The 16473-nt window shown below is 41.4% G+C and overlaps 1 protein-coding gene across 4 annotated transcripts; it reads left to right on the top strand.

The window, feature by feature from the left end:
- Positions 1–24: 24 nt before the first annotated feature.
- Positions 25–16215, top strand: adamts13 (ADAM metallopeptidase with thrombospondin type 1 motif, 13). 4 transcript variants are annotated; one of them, XM_026186240.1, is made up of 30 exons: positions 25–118; positions 330–387; positions 5936–5996; positions 6116–6249; positions 6539–6622; positions 6859–6983; positions 7079–7225; positions 7736–7870; positions 8082–8232; positions 8320–8424; positions 8498–8649; positions 8739–8802; positions 9133–9259; positions 9349–9497; positions 9583–9703; positions 9914–9994; positions 10071–10252; positions 10337–10493; positions 11216–11345; positions 11423–11602; positions 11690–11888; positions 11968–12070; positions 12148–12277; positions 12376–12552; positions 12640–12844; positions 13012–13339; positions 13426–13569; positions 13659–13838; positions 15702–15877; positions 15982–16215. In XM_026186240.1, exons 4-30 carry the CDS (start codon positions 6145–6147, stop codon positions 16135–16137), a joined length of 3993 nt encoding a protein of 1330 aa, XP_026042025.1. In that variant the 5' UTR covers positions 25–118; positions 330–387; positions 5936–5996; positions 6116–6144; the 3' UTR covers positions 16138–16215. The 4 variants fall into 4 exon arrangements, with proteins under 4 accessions (XP_026042025.1, XP_026042027.1, XP_026042023.1 ...); XM_026186242.1 differs by lacking the exon at positions 25–118 and having other exon boundaries at positions 236–387; XM_026186238.1 differs by lacking the exons at positions 25–118; positions 330–387 and adding an exon at positions 5406–5644.
- The last annotated feature ends 258 nt before the right edge of the window (positions 16216–16473 follow it).

Consider the following 16473-nt stretch of genomic DNA (forward strand, 5'->3'; position numbering starts at 1 on the left):
CTTCAGGCATAATGAGAACACGAGTTAAAGCGTGACCACCATGGAAACATGAGAGGGAATTTCTGAGGTCCCCCTGTTGGTGAATCGGCTGCTGATGCCATAGTCTGCTGCTTGATAGGTATGTAAGTGCACACATCCTCTAAACATAACACCGTACATGCTATTACATATATGGTTTTATGTTATGTTCTTGAGAAGAAAAATGTGTGTACTCACTGCTTTTCACTTGCTTTCTCGTCAGGACCCAGACTATCCAATAACTGTTCAGTGAATCCAAGTACTCTTATATTTATCCATCCATGCATCTTCTCTCGCTTACCCAATTCAAGGTCGCAGTGGAGCCTTTCCCAGTGAGAAGTGGAGTACACCCTGTACTGATGCAGACTGGTATTGTTATTTATTCCTTTCATATCTTAACTGTGAAATGTGTTAAGGGCCACTTACGGAATATTATTCAACCTTTGCCAGGTTCTATAAGGACTTTATAATGAGTTTCACATAAGCAGACACACACATACACACACTCGACCGTGGAGCTGGAATGCAAGGAGCTTGTCTGGCATCAGGAGCAAGTTAGTTCAGTGTCCTCCCCAAAAACACTACTAGTGTGGAGGGCTCAGGTATCAGAAGTTTATCAAAGCTTATACATAGCTGAATACATGTATATCACTTATGAGTGAGTTATTTTTAGTAACATAAAATGCTGACACTCTGATTCAACCATAGTAAACAAAATGTTGTGGTCAAAGAAAAATACTGTTACTACTGAAAATAGGCTTCGTAAGGTACTATATTAACTTTGTAAGGTAGGGTCAAGTTTTTGACCTTCACAGAGAAAGCCTGGGTTCAAAATCCAGTGAATTATGCTTAATAAAGTTTGCTAAAAATACAAATTTCCGGGCAAAAGGACAACGTGTCTGCAGACTTGCCCGACTTGTCTGCTTTTCTCAGCAGCACAGTTTTGAAACTGAATACAGACTGGGATGTTTTTATTGCACATCTTCATATATGACTCTAATGATAGATTTGCAGGTCTTGTACACGTTCACAAAAATTAAATTCACAAATTTGACTAGAGAGAGATTGGGAGACATCTGTGTACAGGTTTCCAAATAAAGGTAAAAGCCTCATTATTCATCAAATATTTAGGGAGTAAAGTTTGTTAGCCTTGGATGTGCATGATTTTCTAATATTAGTCACTGAGCTACAAAAAAAAAAGAAAAGGTTATCTTTTTTTTTTGTGGTTATAATATGATGGATGATTTTGGAAGAATGCCCATCCCTTCTTGGCAACCACGCTATTGACTGTATTTAAAAAGTGGGCTTGGTTTCCGGGTCTGAAAAATGATACGTAAAAAGTGAAAGGGGGTTGGGGGTCGTTTTGTTACCAAAACAAGAAAGATTTCAGTAATCTCTGTGGGAAATACAAACCTTCAGTAGCTTGATCTATGAGCCCAGCAAATACTTTCCTAATGAGTTTTATGGTCTCAGTGGCTAGTTTGTTAAACACAGCATGATGTTCATTCTAGAAATGATGCTCTCTGTTAAAACACAGCAATAAAGCAGCATTTGCCTTGGGGCAGGCCTACCTTATGATTGGTAATTTCTTACCCTACGAGGGGGCCTGTTTGTGGCCACACCCAACTACGGCTGGTTTCAAAATGCTAAGATGCAACTATCACCTCAGCCTTTGGGATGAAACGTTACTAACCAATGGGGGATTTTCTCAGTGGTTGCATACATCTCTTATGTACAGTCTGTGTGTGCAACTCATTTATGTTATTAAAACAAACTGCACAATCCACCCCATTTTTTTAAAGATTGTTCCTTCTTTTCCCAAAATTCATGAAACTCTCTTCTGTTAAATTCCATGCGTCTGACCAAAAGACAAAGAATCCACAATCGAAGGGCTGTGGCAGAAGTAAATAAAACTGAAAGCTTGAGAGTGGGATTGTAAATTGAGACACCATACCAGCAAATTTCAGGTAAGGTGTATCCAAACATAGGCTACTATAATTACTGATCTGGAGATTGCAGGGTCCTGCTGGGAAAGAGCACAAGATGGGAATAAGGGAAAATGATTTCAGATACATACTTGCTAAAAGATGGGGAAAGGAATTTTAATTGGTCTGAAGAAAAAGATTAATGCGCTGCAGTTTCGTGTATTGATTTTTATACTGAAGGACGTGAGGACGAGTCATGTAACCAGAAGGCTCATTTGTATTTTTGCTCTCGATTCCTCTTACTCATGCTCGAGTCCAAACTTTGCAGTCAGACATCTCCATGCGTAGCTTATTAAAATTCAACTCCCCCGAGCATCATGTAAACAGATGTTCAGCTATTGGATTTGTTCATTAACAACTGCCACGCCATCATCCTATAGCCCGATAGGAGCTTTCTGTTAATTCATGGGAGGATTGGATCAAAATGTAGGCTGTCTGACTTGGCCAGCTTAGTATTCAGTATCCTTCCCTGCAGTCCCTTATTGCAGTCAACTGCAGTTACAGTAGCCCCGTAGGAATAGAGAGAACAAGGCTGAGAAATAGAGAAAGAGGCCATGGCAAAAATGGGGCAAATTGCTCTAAGATTTTTTTTTATCTTTCTGGATCGTTTAGAACTTTAGAAGCCTTGTTGAGTTTACTAAACTAAAGTCTGCATCTTGTATCAAGTTCAGTCTAAATGCTGTCTTATGTTTGTCTAATTTTAGATCACTATGTTGAAGTTAACTTCAGTAGGTATTGCAGCAGGTAAGGTTTGCATTGTCTGGATCTGTTTGAAAGGCAATTGCATTACCATTGCACCACCCAACTGTATGCTTATACATACAGTATCTGCTTTGTGATATCACAGACTTTTAAACTAGTGTTTTGCTGCTGCTGTCGGCCTTGTGTGATAATTCTTTTTTTGTGCATATCTGTGATGCCACACATTTTAGCTCATAAAACAGTCTCGGTGTAGAAAACTCGACTTCCAGAGCGAGACATGAAAATTCTGCTCCTATAGTCATTTAACTTCCAAACAGGACAACATTACAGAATAATGCATTGATCAAACACCGCTTTACCTCACATCACACCATTATTGAAACACATATTACAAAAGCGCCTCCCCTGAAAATGATTGTTCATAATCACTTGCAGATTATAGCTGTTTATCAGAAACCACACACCACGATCATTAAGGCATCACCATCAGCAGCACAGTGGCATCATTAAATGCAGGCGCAACGTCGGCATCCCTGCGATATGCTGACATATGCTAAAACAGCTGGGGGGCTCCTGGAAGAAATGCCACGGCCAGGAAAATGACTGCACATTTCAAGTTTCAGCACCCTCCGTATTGCCTTGAAAACACTGGAAAGCTATCATATCAGGGCTGACAGTATAGCATCAACACAATATTTGTCTTAATTAGCAGATGGAACACTGAAAGGGAGGAGAAACTCCACCAGCAGGAGGAAATATTCTTAGGTTTACAGATTTTCCAGAGAGAGAGAGACACCCATGCATAAATTGAGGAAATAAATGTTCAGAGGAACGTCAGTATGTTTGAAAAACAGATGTTACAGGGCCATTCTGCTGGTACTTTTATGCATGAAGGTAACTTTGATTCAGCATCTGATACATCACTGTGACAATTTTATAAATAGTCCAGTACTTAAGTCTGAACAGAAATGCAGCTTTACTGAGACATGAAAGGTGTGCTATATTTATGCGAGGACTTCTGCTTATAGTTACAGCTGATAACTTGCAGAAAAAAGTCAGGTCAGAAGATTCTGTTCAATCATCCACTAAAACTAACATACTTGATCTGCCATCAGTGCTTTTCCCCAACATAAAGTTTTGGTGATGGACTGTCATAAAGAGGCAGGTGAACATTTCTGTTGTTTTTGTTGTTGTTGCACACACACAAATCTTTGCGACTCTGTGACAGATGGATGGAATGACAAAGAGCAGCAGATGAGCGACAATCCTTTTATGTACAAGCCAGAGCCACTCTACTTAAATGCATCTCAAAATTAAACACTGCGAGGCTGGACTTCACAGTGAAAAAAACCCAGTTTACCAAATGTCTTTCCAAAATGTCGTAATGCGTGACATGCAGTTTTACATGACTTTAATATAGTTTCTAGCAATAAGATAACTACAAATGGGGCACAAAGTGATCTAACAGAGATTACTTTCTATGAATATTTTTCAAGCCATAAACAGCTTCCTCCTTCCTCAGTAATTACAACCAAACAAAATTTTCCTGAGGCTTCATCTGCTGTGCCCACTTGTGTATCCCATATGGCTAGATATATATAATTTAGGACATCATGAATATACAATTCATGCCCTCCTCAGAGTGAGCAGGCATGAGACTCCGACGACGCTCATCACAGTCTGTTGTGCTCGGCAAATCTAGCATGGCATTGAGGTTTTAGTGGCGCAGCAATGCTGGTGTAATGCTTGTGACACCCAGCTGTTAATTCAGACTGACAACAGGCAGATATCTGGCCGACTAATGGCAGATGGGGCTTGAATCCTAGCTTTGCAGAGATAAACTATACCCCCAGAGGAAGGAAGGGGATGGAGAGGAACAGAGAGAGCGAGTGAGAGAGGAAGAGGGTCAAATGCTATTTCCACAACATTTCGGAGTTTATGTAAGGCGTGGAATACATTCTGGTTATACTTGAATCTTTTTCATAGCAGGATGAGAAACCAGCGTTGTGTTAAAAGTCAGATGGAATCTGATAAGTTCATTGCTACTGTATTCATGTCATCAAAGGAATATCAAAGCATAAAGTTATATTTAAAATGGCTTTCCTCCACCAAGTGTTTAAAAAAAAGCACTAAAAATAGTTGGAGAGAAGAAAGTCTTTCTTCTGACCTAATTTAAACTGTAAAGGAAATTAATTATAGCCACAGACCAAAGTTATTAGATCGTCTAATGTTGCTTAAATTGAGCTGTTTTATTGCTTACACTCTGAATCTTCGGCCCTTACAAATAAGCAGCTTAACGCTGGTTTCATCTCTGTCGTGAACATGAGGGATGTTAGTTTGTTACACTCTTGTGGAGTAGCTCCTGCTCTCTCCCCCCGTTACTTTCATTTCATCCACAGGATCATGTGTGCCCTCTAATGGCTACAACGGGTAACAAACTTCACAATCACTTGTAACAAATTCAGCACAATTCATTTGTTGTCTGGGAAAGGCCTATAAATATGGTGGGGTGTCTAAAGTTGGACTTTTGGTTTCTAAATAAAGCAAGGAAGCTGCCATCACTGCAAATACAAAAACTCTCGGTGGGTCGTCATAGCTTTTATCACTCAGTGACAAAAGGCAAGAAATGACACATATTAGTCATAGCACACGCTGAGAGAGCCAACCAATAAGAGCTGTCCTCTTGGTCTCCAACCCCCCAAAAAAACAGCAAATGACGCGTGACGCTCATCAACTTTGTCCCTACTGTTTACATAAACGCATACTCACAGACTCTTGGCTCTGTCCTGCCTGAGTAGGAGGATCACATATTGTCCTGGTGTTAAAGCGGAGCAGGTACACACACAGGAAGAAGGAGAAACATGGTTTTTATGACTCTGTTCTGTCTGCTGCTGCTGCGGCCTGGCTTAAGCGCACTAATGATTTCTCCATTGGAAAAGGTAGGTGGAAAGCTGCGGGTGAACAGGAGCACTGCGGTTAGTCATTCCACTGCTCGGAACTTCTGCAAAGTACATTGAACTCTTCAACTTTAAGCTGTTTATCATCCTGCGAAAAACCCACAAGTTACAGAGAGTCCTAACTTTGGTTATTGGATTTACATGCATACTGCTAACAAGCAATTAGCAGTATTTTCATGTTTTTTTTTTGGTGTTTGACTCACATGTCTAAATCTAGTTACATAGCATTAATTTCACTACTAGATGTAAACAAAGTTTTGTTCCTTTCAAAAGCCTTTTCATCACTCGACCAGTCCAAGAGTACTTTCCTATCCAGGTTCTTCTCATTCCACAGGTATGTGTGTCAATGGAAGCTTGAAAATACAACAAAATGAGAAAAAAAGTATATACACAACCACTGGCACACAGACAGGTTATCATTCTGTGTCTGCACTGTTTTCTTCTTGGTCGCAGTAAGTGAGCGACTGCGTCGGTCAGCTGTGATGCCTGATATCACCCATCTGGAGCTACTGGTAGTGGTGGGGCCTGATGTCCAGCAGGTCCACAGGCAGGACACAGAAAGATACATCCTCACCAACCTCAACATTGTAAGCCTGATCGCACACATGCAAAAGAAGTTAGAACTAGTGGATGGGAATGTTTACTGGAACAATCCGTAAATGGAGCTGTGAGGATGATATAGGGAGGAATCAGCAGATAATGAAAGAGGTGTTAAAAGCAATAAGTCAGAGACAGTAATGTGTTCTGAAGTTGTACCGTGTCTGCTGAATTCTTTCCATAGTCTGGCCTGGTGTAAGTGCTCCGCAATTCTATAGTCCCAATACACTGAAAGTGATGAAATATAGTAATTGGACTTATATTTCAATTTCCACCCAGGCCTCAGAGCTGTTGAGAGACATTACCCTGGGTGCCAACATGAGGGTGCACCTGGTCCGCATGATCATCCTGTCAGAGCCAGAGGTAAGTGGCTTTCTGTTATGACTCCAGCTCATTATAGTTAAGTCACAAATGACCAAATATTAGATATAGCTTTTTAGCACAATAATCTGAAGTCCTACAGTGCTTGTGTAAGCTATTGTCACATCTATAGCTTATTAAGCTGCTGCTATCCATAGTGACTCTGAATGTGAGCAACATGATTAAAAGTTTCAGTGCAAAGTACTTTAATTCTCTTGTTACATTTGACCATGTTTTAGCCAGAGATCCAGCTGTCTACCAACATCACTTCTTCTCTCAGAAGTGTGTGTGACTGGGGCAGAAGGATTAACCCTTCAAATGACACGGACCCGCTACATGCAGATCTTCTACTGTACATTACAAGGTATGTTAACTGTCTGTATCTGGTTATAAGAGGATGTTTTATTATCTTGCAGATGAGCAAAATGATTTTTTTTTTTGCTTTACCATCACAATCAGGTATGACCTGGTGTTACCTGATGGAAACAAGCAGGTCAGGGGAGTAACACAGCTCGGTGGGGCTTGCTCCAGTGACTGGAGCTGTGTGATTACAGAGGACACTGGCTTTGACCTGGGAATCACCATCGCTCATGAAATTGGCCACAGGTAAAAGGGATAATCCACGGGACCTAAAATGTATACTTTAGTTTACAGCTGTGTCTAATTTGGGGCATTCCTTATTATTTCTGTCATTTTGAAATGATCAAACAGTATAATTCAGTTTAATTGCTTTTTTTTCCCCCCTTAAGTGAGTTTTTCTTTCTATTTTCAGTCAGAGATAAATTTTTGTCTATACAGGAAATGTTTTCAATGTTTCCAAGAAATTCTTCACAAATCACAGACCCATAAAAAAAAGCTTTAATTGTACTGTGCAGTTTAATTCAGCTCATAACACTCACTATAGTCACCATACTGGACCGTGATTGACAGTTTAAATGGTGCTTTACATGCTTCAAGACTGTTTTACCGTAATTGTTTGCTCTGGTATTCTTGGCAATTTAAAATACCTTTAAATGTCACCAGCCAGGGAATGTCATCTTTTAACAACCGCATGCTCACAGCATCCTACACTATGGTTACTTTAACATCTTTTATGCTTGATTGTATTTCACCCAGCTTTGGAATCAACCATGACGGAGTAGGAAACACCTGCAGCAGGAGTGGGTTCATGATGGCCTCTGACGGAGGCTACAACAGTGTGGATTTGACCTGGTCTCCCTGCAGCAGACAGCAGCTTCTTACTTTCTTCAGGTGGGCCAACCTGTTCACAGCAGCTGTGCAAGAAATGCCATTCATTTATCATGCACATCTGGCACTACTGAATATGGTATTTACTCTTAAGTCGTGTCTTCATATCTGCCACAGAGGTTGATCCTTAAAACGTAATTTATATTAAGTCTTCAGTCTTTCAGCGCAATATAATGTCAGCGCTTTGGGTTTTCTCATCTGTTGGTATTCTCAGTGAAGGGAAGGCGGAATGTGTAAAAGATCTCCCTGCAATGGAAGGATCCCTGCAAGACTGGAAGCCAGGGCTCTACTATGGCGTGGATGACCAGTGTCGTATAGCTTTTGGTAGCACTGCGAAAGCCTGCTCTTTCACCAATAATGACCTGGTATGTCACAGTCTTCATGGCACAGGATGGGAAATTGACATTACCACATTTTCAGTTTGTTAACAACCTTTTTCTCCTTTCCATCAGCCAGCTTGTCGTTTTCTGTCTTGCCACGTCAATCTAGACGACAATAGCTCCTGCAAACGCCTCCTAGTGCCGCTTCTGGATGGGACAGAGTGTGGTCCTAATCAGGTACAGCTCTGCAGGCACCAGAGAGTCATCAAACAGTAGTGTGTTTTTCACGGGATGCAATCCTCTCTTCTAGTGGTGTCTAAAGGGGCGCTGTGTGTCTCCAGATGATCTCAGCTCCCCTGATGTGGTTCACGGCTCCTGGTCTGGCTGGTCTGAGTTTTCTTCCTGCTCGAGGACGTGTGGTGGCGGTGTCGCACTTCGTACGCGGCAATGTAACAACCCAAGGTTAACAAATGGATGCGTCAGTAAAAACATGTTGCTGAACTTCTTCTTAAGAACATGTGGGATTTTGGTGTGTCACCTCTAATTTTCAGACCTGCGTTTGGAGGGAATGATTGTGAAGGCCCAGATATCGAGGCTGAACTTTGTAACCAGCAAGTAAGTACTTACCGGCTATGTTTACATTGGGCCTCCATACAATAGGTCAATATTGTTTAATCAATGGAACATTGGACCCAAAATCATTCCCAGCTTTGAATGAGCTTTTCTTAGTAGTTTGCAGCCCATAATTTCAACAGAAATGATTAAATGTCTTAGAATTACGAGAAAATAAGTCATGCACATGTGAAAATAAGAGCATGGGACAAATCAGCTATTCTTCAAATTCAGTTTACTGCCAGAGTATCCTTACTGTAATTTGGGCTTGGCAGTGTAAACTTGACTTATTAGGAGAAAATAACACTTTTCTTACCATCTACCTTATTGCAGCCCTGTGAGCGCACTCAACTTAATTTCATGGCAGAGCAGTGCTCCCAAACAGATAACCACCCCCTCTACCTGCCACCAAACAGTGCTTCCTTCTACACATGGATTCCTGCATTAGGCTTTACACAGGGTAGGTCTAAGCAAACTTGATTTTTTTTTCTTTAGAGCAAAATGTGAAAAATGTGTACACCTAACATTTCTTATTCTTATCCTAACCAGGGGATGAACAGTGCAGATATATGTGCCAGTCAGATGGAGAAAACTTCATAGTGAGCCGTGGCTCTCAGTTTGTGGATGGTACTCGCTGTGAGACAGACAGCCCTCCTCCATTCGGCGCTACAGCAGCTTGTCTAAGAGGCAGATGCCAGGTAGGGATGGGTTAATGAGGCTAAATATATCAGGGATCAAATGCCATATCCCTCTTTCTGTGATCTTTCTTTTGTCTCTGATCAGCTGTTTGGCTGTGATGGTGTCCTGCACTCTGGAAAAGTACGGGATATCTGTGGGGTGTGTGGTGGAAATGGGTCTTCCTGCAGGTTGATATCTGACTCCTACAGTGGTGGTCAGGCCAGAGGTAACAAACTGAGTGCCATTAATTTAAGTTATTTGTAAAGCAAATATGATGTTTTCCTGCTTTTTTCCCTGTTGTACATAAGCAAATTTAATGCTTTTGGGGTGTGAAAGGTTTTTTTTCTTTACTAGTTTGAAAAGAATAATTGATGGCATTAATAACTGCTGTATTATCGTGCATCAGTTATAAATCAGTGATTTATTTTTGTTTCAGAGTACATCACCTTTGTCTCGGTGCCAGTGAATGCCACACAGGTTCATATTATCAACAGGGCACCTCTCTTCACTCATATGGGTGAGTGGCATAACTGGACAGGAGATTTACATTTCTATAAGACAACCTTAACAGGATTAAAACTTTGCATCCACAGCTGTAAAGACTGGGGAGACGTACATTGTGTCTGGAATGGGCAGCATGGCTCTGAATATGACCCACCCTTCCCCGCTGGATGAAAACCGCCTGGAGTACCGAATCCATCTAACACCTGACCTTTTGCCTGAGATGGAGGAGCTGCTCGTGCCTGGGCCTCTGCAAAAGGAGATAAAAGTACAGGTCAGGCGAGGAAATCTTACTAAACTGTTCACGTGGCTTTGTGCAACAGTTATAGTGATTTTGTTTTGTTTTTTCTCACTGTAGATCTATCGCAAATATGGAAAAGAATATGGAGAAAAAACAAATCCAAACATTAGCTACCAGTTCTATGTGCCTACCAGAAACAGCAGCCAAATGGATGTGTTACCCAAAGGCAAATGGTCTGTTTTCCCAACACCCTGCTCTGTATCTTGTGGATCAGGTAAGTAACTTAACGAAGAAAGTGACAAAAAAAATACTGTTGATGACGGGGATCATTTGAGACCTTGAGAGACCGTGTAGTGTTTGCTTTTTTGTTTGGGAAACAGATGTCTTTTGCAAGTAAAATGCCATATTGAAAGCATTTGTATAATAGTGTTTAGCAGTGGCTGTCAAACTCTGGTGTGCGCTGCCTACTGAGAGCTTAGATTATTGGGGAAAAGAATGAAGTGGAACTAAGTTGAATGAAAATCATTTAGTTGGCAACATAAATAAAAAGGAAGCTAACACTATCATAGCAATCTTTACTTGACTAAAGTTCATATTTTGTTGCTAAAGAGTGACAAAAAGTGTACCAGTCTCTGGTGCAATGTTAACAGCACATCCCAATTCTTCTACATGATAAAGAGATTATGCTGTAGTAAATTAAAGAATACAGGCCCAGACTGTCTTGTTAATTTACAGATAATGTCCTACTTGTTTATTTTACTGTGAATTTTTCTGTCATTTAATTGTTTATCTGCTATTTCACTACTTTGGTGTAGCATGAAGGCTGTGGGGGAGGTCTTTATAAGTAGGAAAAGTTGTAAAATTCATGAAAATACAGTTAGAAGTCCATAATTTACACCCTTATGTTTGATACCTGATGTAGACTATAGGAGGCTACAACTGTTAAATCCAAGGTCTTGTAAACATTTGCGTCTTCCACCTTTCACCCCTCAACAGGTGTTCGGAGGCATGTTTATATTTGTGCAGATGAAGAGACCAGCAAACCTTTGGAGGAACATGACTGTTCAACACCCCGTCCAACCACACTGCTCTACACAACCTGTAATCTTGCACCCTGTCCCCCCAGGTTGGGTTCATACTCAGCTTCTTTTGACATACAGTGCTCAGCACAAACTAGCACATGTAAAATGTACTATTTTACAGATGGACTGCAGGGACGTTTGGGCCTTGTAGCGCCTCTTGTGGTGGGGGAGAAAGAGTGCGTCCTGTAAGGTGTGTTCAGAAACATGGATCTGATGTGGTGAAGGTTCCAGATTCCAAATGTCCACCTGATACAGCTCCGCACGCTATTGAAAAATGTAACCTGCAGCACTGTCCTGCCAGGTATGACATCTGCAATGTAATGCTGATTATTAGATTCACAGAGTGTGAACAGTTAACATTGTAAATCTTCGGTCTGTGCGTTTATAGATGGCACGCATCAGAGCCAGGGGATTGTTCGGCAATCTGCGGGCCAGGAGAAGCAAAACAGATTGTATCATGCATCCGACCTGAAGGTGGCGTGGATGTTGAAGTCGATCAAAGTTTTTGTTCAAAGCAGATTAAACCCCCCGATTCTGTGCCCTGTGTGGTAGACGTGTGTCCCATTGGGTGGGAATCAGACCGAGAGGTAAAATCAACGATAACTTGAACTCCAGTGTTCTTTAAGAATGTGAAACATCTCTACAATTGTTGTCTTTCTTGACCAGGAACAACCCAGTCTAAAGTCAGATTTGTTACCACGCTCTAGTCAGCCTCGTGTGTATGTGTGGAGCCCTGTTATTAGCCCGTGTTCAAAGACCTGCGGCAATGGTAAGTCCTCCCTTAGTCAGAAACAGTGCTGTCTACTCAGATGTAGTAACTCAAAGCCCACTGATTATGTGCTGTAGGAACTCTGCAGGTGTGGTTTTCTTGTGTGGACCATCAAACCACACTGGGAGTGCCTGACTTCCACTGTGATGCCTCTACTAAACCTCATCCCAAGTCTGAGATATGCAGCACTTTACCCTGCCCTCCTATGTGAGACACTGTAGTAACCATAGAGATGTGTAGAAAGTAGGATGCAGATTTGAAATAAATGTTTTAAAATTACAGGATATTTTTCTTGTAACAACCAGGTGGCGCTCTAAGCAAGGAGTCTGCAGTGTTACGTGTGGAGGAGGGGTAGCAAACAGGGTGCTGTACTGTGCTCGGGAAGCAGAAGGGGAGGAGGTGGTTGTGGAAGATTCGGAGTGCAGTAACTTTCCCAAGCCCACAGCAGTGGTATCATGTAACACTCACAGCTGCCCAGCAAGGTGAAGATCACACAAAATGCAAACCTGAAATCGATTTCTGCAACAGCAAAAAAAATAATGAACTCCCCACCACTGTCACTTGACCAGGTGGAAGGTATTCAGGACGTTACCCTGCTCAGTCTCCTGTGACCTAGGTGTAGCTCAGAGGGTTGTGTCTTGTGTCCAGTTTATCCACGGCAAGGAGAGCATGGTGGCAGAGGAAAACTGCCATGCAGCTGTCAAACCAGCCATCACAGTGCCCTGCTTGGTGCAAGTCTGCACCTTTAGGTGGGAGGTGAAGCCGTGGAGCCAGGTACGTCACAAGATGGGGATGGCTATTAGATAGAAATGGGATGAAATAATCTCTTTTGAACCTGTTTTTTTTCTCCCGTCCACTCCTTCGCTGAATACCGAAGCAGTGGACACTGATGTCTCATTAAGCATGATATTGCTAACATTGTGAAATTTCCTTGTCATAAGTGTTGTGTTTCTCTCAAGTGTTCAGTATCCTGTGGCTACGGTATCCAATCCAGAGCTGTGTCCTGCATGGGCCCCTCTAAGCCAGAGCCCCTCAGCCCCCTGATTTGCATGCACATGCCCAAGCCAATCACCATCCAGGGCTGCTACACGGGCAGCTGCAGAGATGTGCCATCCACATCAGATAAACCCACTCCTCTGCATTCCACTCTAAGCCCTAAAAACATATCACAGCCAAGCATACGCCAACTTTCTCCTAGTCCAACAGAGGCCTTCACCATCCCAGTGACCCCAGTGGCTGCCACAACACTCACTCCAACCCATAAATCAAGTCAGTAGACATAAATACTTTAAGAGCTCATGAAGAACCGAAGGAAAAGCATTATTATTAATATTATAACATCTGCTCCTGTCTAGGTGCATGTGGACAGCTACTGCTGGAGGAATCAGGCACAGTGGATTTAACTGATGTGACAGATCGCTGTGTGGTATCCATAGGCCGACCCTTGGATGAGGTCATTCACATTAAAGTGGTGTCCAGCTCCCTGGACTGCAGAAAAAGTTGGTTCTATTAATAACACTAATACTGCTACTTTCTGTGCGAAGGCTGCAGCAGCAAAATAAATGCAACTCTGCGTGCGTTTTTACAGAGGAATACGTGGCATTTTTCGACCGACTGGCATTTATGAGGAAGTGCGCGCATGTGGGAGGTACTGAACTGACCACCAGAACAAATGTCCTGCTGGTGCGTCAAAATCTGCTCACGCCAGGGAGCGGGGTTGTGTTTACGTACAGTTCACAGAAAAATAAGAAGAGGAGCCACCATCAAGGTAAGACGGTGCTTGAACAGAACTAGGAATTTTTTGCAGAAGGAATCTTTTTGCAGAAGGATTGTCAAATATCATGAAAGATAGGATTATGATTAATGAAAGAGCATCCTTCATTTGTTGTTTGAATGGATGCAGCAACAAGTGAATTGAAACTTATTCACTTAAACTGAATTAACAGAGATTTGCAAGCCTGTACACAAGTCTTAAGCCACCCCTCACTACTTGTGCAAAGAAGGTTGTTGTTCGGTAGCGTTTGCATGTGTGTCACTCTCTTTCTACAGGGGGGCACAGCGGGGTCATGTTAGCAATCCATTAGAATTTACGTTACATCCACCAAGATCATCAACTGAAGTTAAAGTTAATAATTTTATTGAAAATTGACAAAAGCCATACAAGTTAGAAAGTATGAGTCTTTGGTGGTGTGCATTGTCGACATATAGAAACTACCATACTAAGATTTAAAATATAATGTCACATTTGACCTCTGACCTCTCCTTAAAGCTTGATAGATTGATTTGAAGGTCAAAATGATTTAAAACTGCCTTTGTTTACATTGACAACATACGGGTAAATAGGGAAAGATATGTGGGAATTTTAAATATCATGTTACTTTGGACCGCTGACCTCTTCTTCAAGGTCAAATGAGGTCAAACTGTCCAGTCATTAACAAATCAATACCTATTATCCATTACCTACTCTTAAATAACAAAAGCCACTTTGCACTTGATTTTACTTGAATACATTTGTAGTGCAGTATGTTTAAAAAGAATAAAGAAAACTAATTAATACATACAAAATTCATTTACTATTTCCTTAAAAGAAAATACTGCCCAGAGAGTGAGCTGATTGAGGTTGGCACTCTTATTTTCCTTCCAAAGAGTTGGATGTATGTGTAATTTTCAAAAGTCATCATGAGGATAAACTGGAGGAAAGTGGAATCTACTGTTCACTGAAGCCTCATTAGAAATGCTCTCAGTGGAAGAGTGGCTTTCAAGAAGCCATTCTTAAGAAAGGGAAAGATGGAGACAATTTTGAGCTATGCCAGCTTAAACAAGAAATGGACTGATGATCAGTGGCAGCAGGTCTGAATCTAAACCAGAACTATTTAGTTCAACTTATTGTCAGCATGTCAGAGGTCAGCTGAGAGGTGCAACAGTGAATCGTGGATTCACCTCCCCAGAGCTGGGACCTCAACATTATTGAAGCAGTGTGGAATTATTTTGGCAGACAACAGATCAAAACTTCCAAAGAAAAGCTTTGAATTTCCTTCAAGAAGCCTGAAGAACTATTCCTGAAGACTACTTTAAATTAAAAGAAAGCTTGCCTAAGAGGGTTTAGGCTGTGTGGAAGAATAAAGGTAATAATACCAAACCTAATTAGAAATGTACAAGCACTGTTTTATACCTTATATAGTGTATATATTACACGCGTGCATGTTTGCACATCTTCAGTAAATTTTGACACCTATTTCCCCATTTTTCCTAACAAAATATCAAGGAGGTTTGGCTCAAGACTTTTGCACAGTACTGTATGACGCAGTGAGAATACTTCCACAGTCTAACGCAATCATAAACAAAAGCCCTGCAATACATAACGTCAGATGAGAATACTGTAAGTTTTTTACGCTTTTGCCTCGGATAGAGTGAGACTGTTTTAAGATTTCCAGCTATATGGGCTGTTTTGTTCATATCCTTTCCATCCACCATGCAGGTGGGAAGGACGTGATATTCTAGCTATGAACAATCAATTCACAGCTATAATATTCCTTGTAGACAACTGTAAATTTTATTGCAATTGCACTAAACTGCACACAGACTATAGTGATGATAACTTGTTAACCAACGATCCATATTTGCCCCTCAGATTGTGACATTCAGCTGTTCTCCCCCAGCGGTGTGTTTGAGAATCCAATAACGTCCAGCACTAACCACACCTGTCGAGTGCTCATCAACGCCCCTCCCTCAGTGAAGATCAGAATCCAAGCACTACACATAGGATTAGTATTCAACACCACAAACTCCCAGTCTACATACATTATGGTGCGAACAAGCTCTCTAACATGTGTTGGTTCAATATGCTGTATCTTACAAGGACAAAAAGCGCACGAGTATAACTACTGCAATATGCTTGTTGTGTTATTCAGATCCGGGACATGGATGTCTTAAAGACCAACGTGTTTAAAGGTAACCAGCTGTTTCAGTGGCATGCGTCGGGAAATATGGCTGAGGTTGAATTTCACGGAGACTACCTGCATTCTGAAGGAAGCTTCAGAGCTCGATATTCATTTGTGCGCCTTTGATACCAGATACTGTTTTTGACAATGTTCACTTGTGCTCTGTTGAGAAGAAAGAGTTAAAGGTATAATATGCAGCAGTCATCAGTTATGTGATTTCTATAAACTGAACACAACATTTATATTTGGCCCCTCCTCTCTGGCTCCACAAAGCGAAAGGGAGGAGCGGTGCTCACGCGAGCTGAAAAAGGTGAAAGATGAAAAGGAGCGGTGTTAACAAGAACGAAGCTGTGACTCAAATAGCTGTGAAATGAAATGTTATTTGTGATAACGTGATTGTTTCGCAGCACTTTTCATTCTAAATCACAACTGTGAAGGGAGGTGCTGCATTGCTGGGTTTTG

The sequence above is a fragment of the Astatotilapia calliptera genome, chromosome 12 (assembly GCF_900246225.1).
Source record: "Astatotilapia calliptera chromosome 12, fAstCal1.2, whole genome shotgun sequence".
Lineage (NCBI taxonomy): Eukaryota > Metazoa > Chordata > Actinopteri > Cichliformes > Cichlidae > Astatotilapia > Astatotilapia calliptera.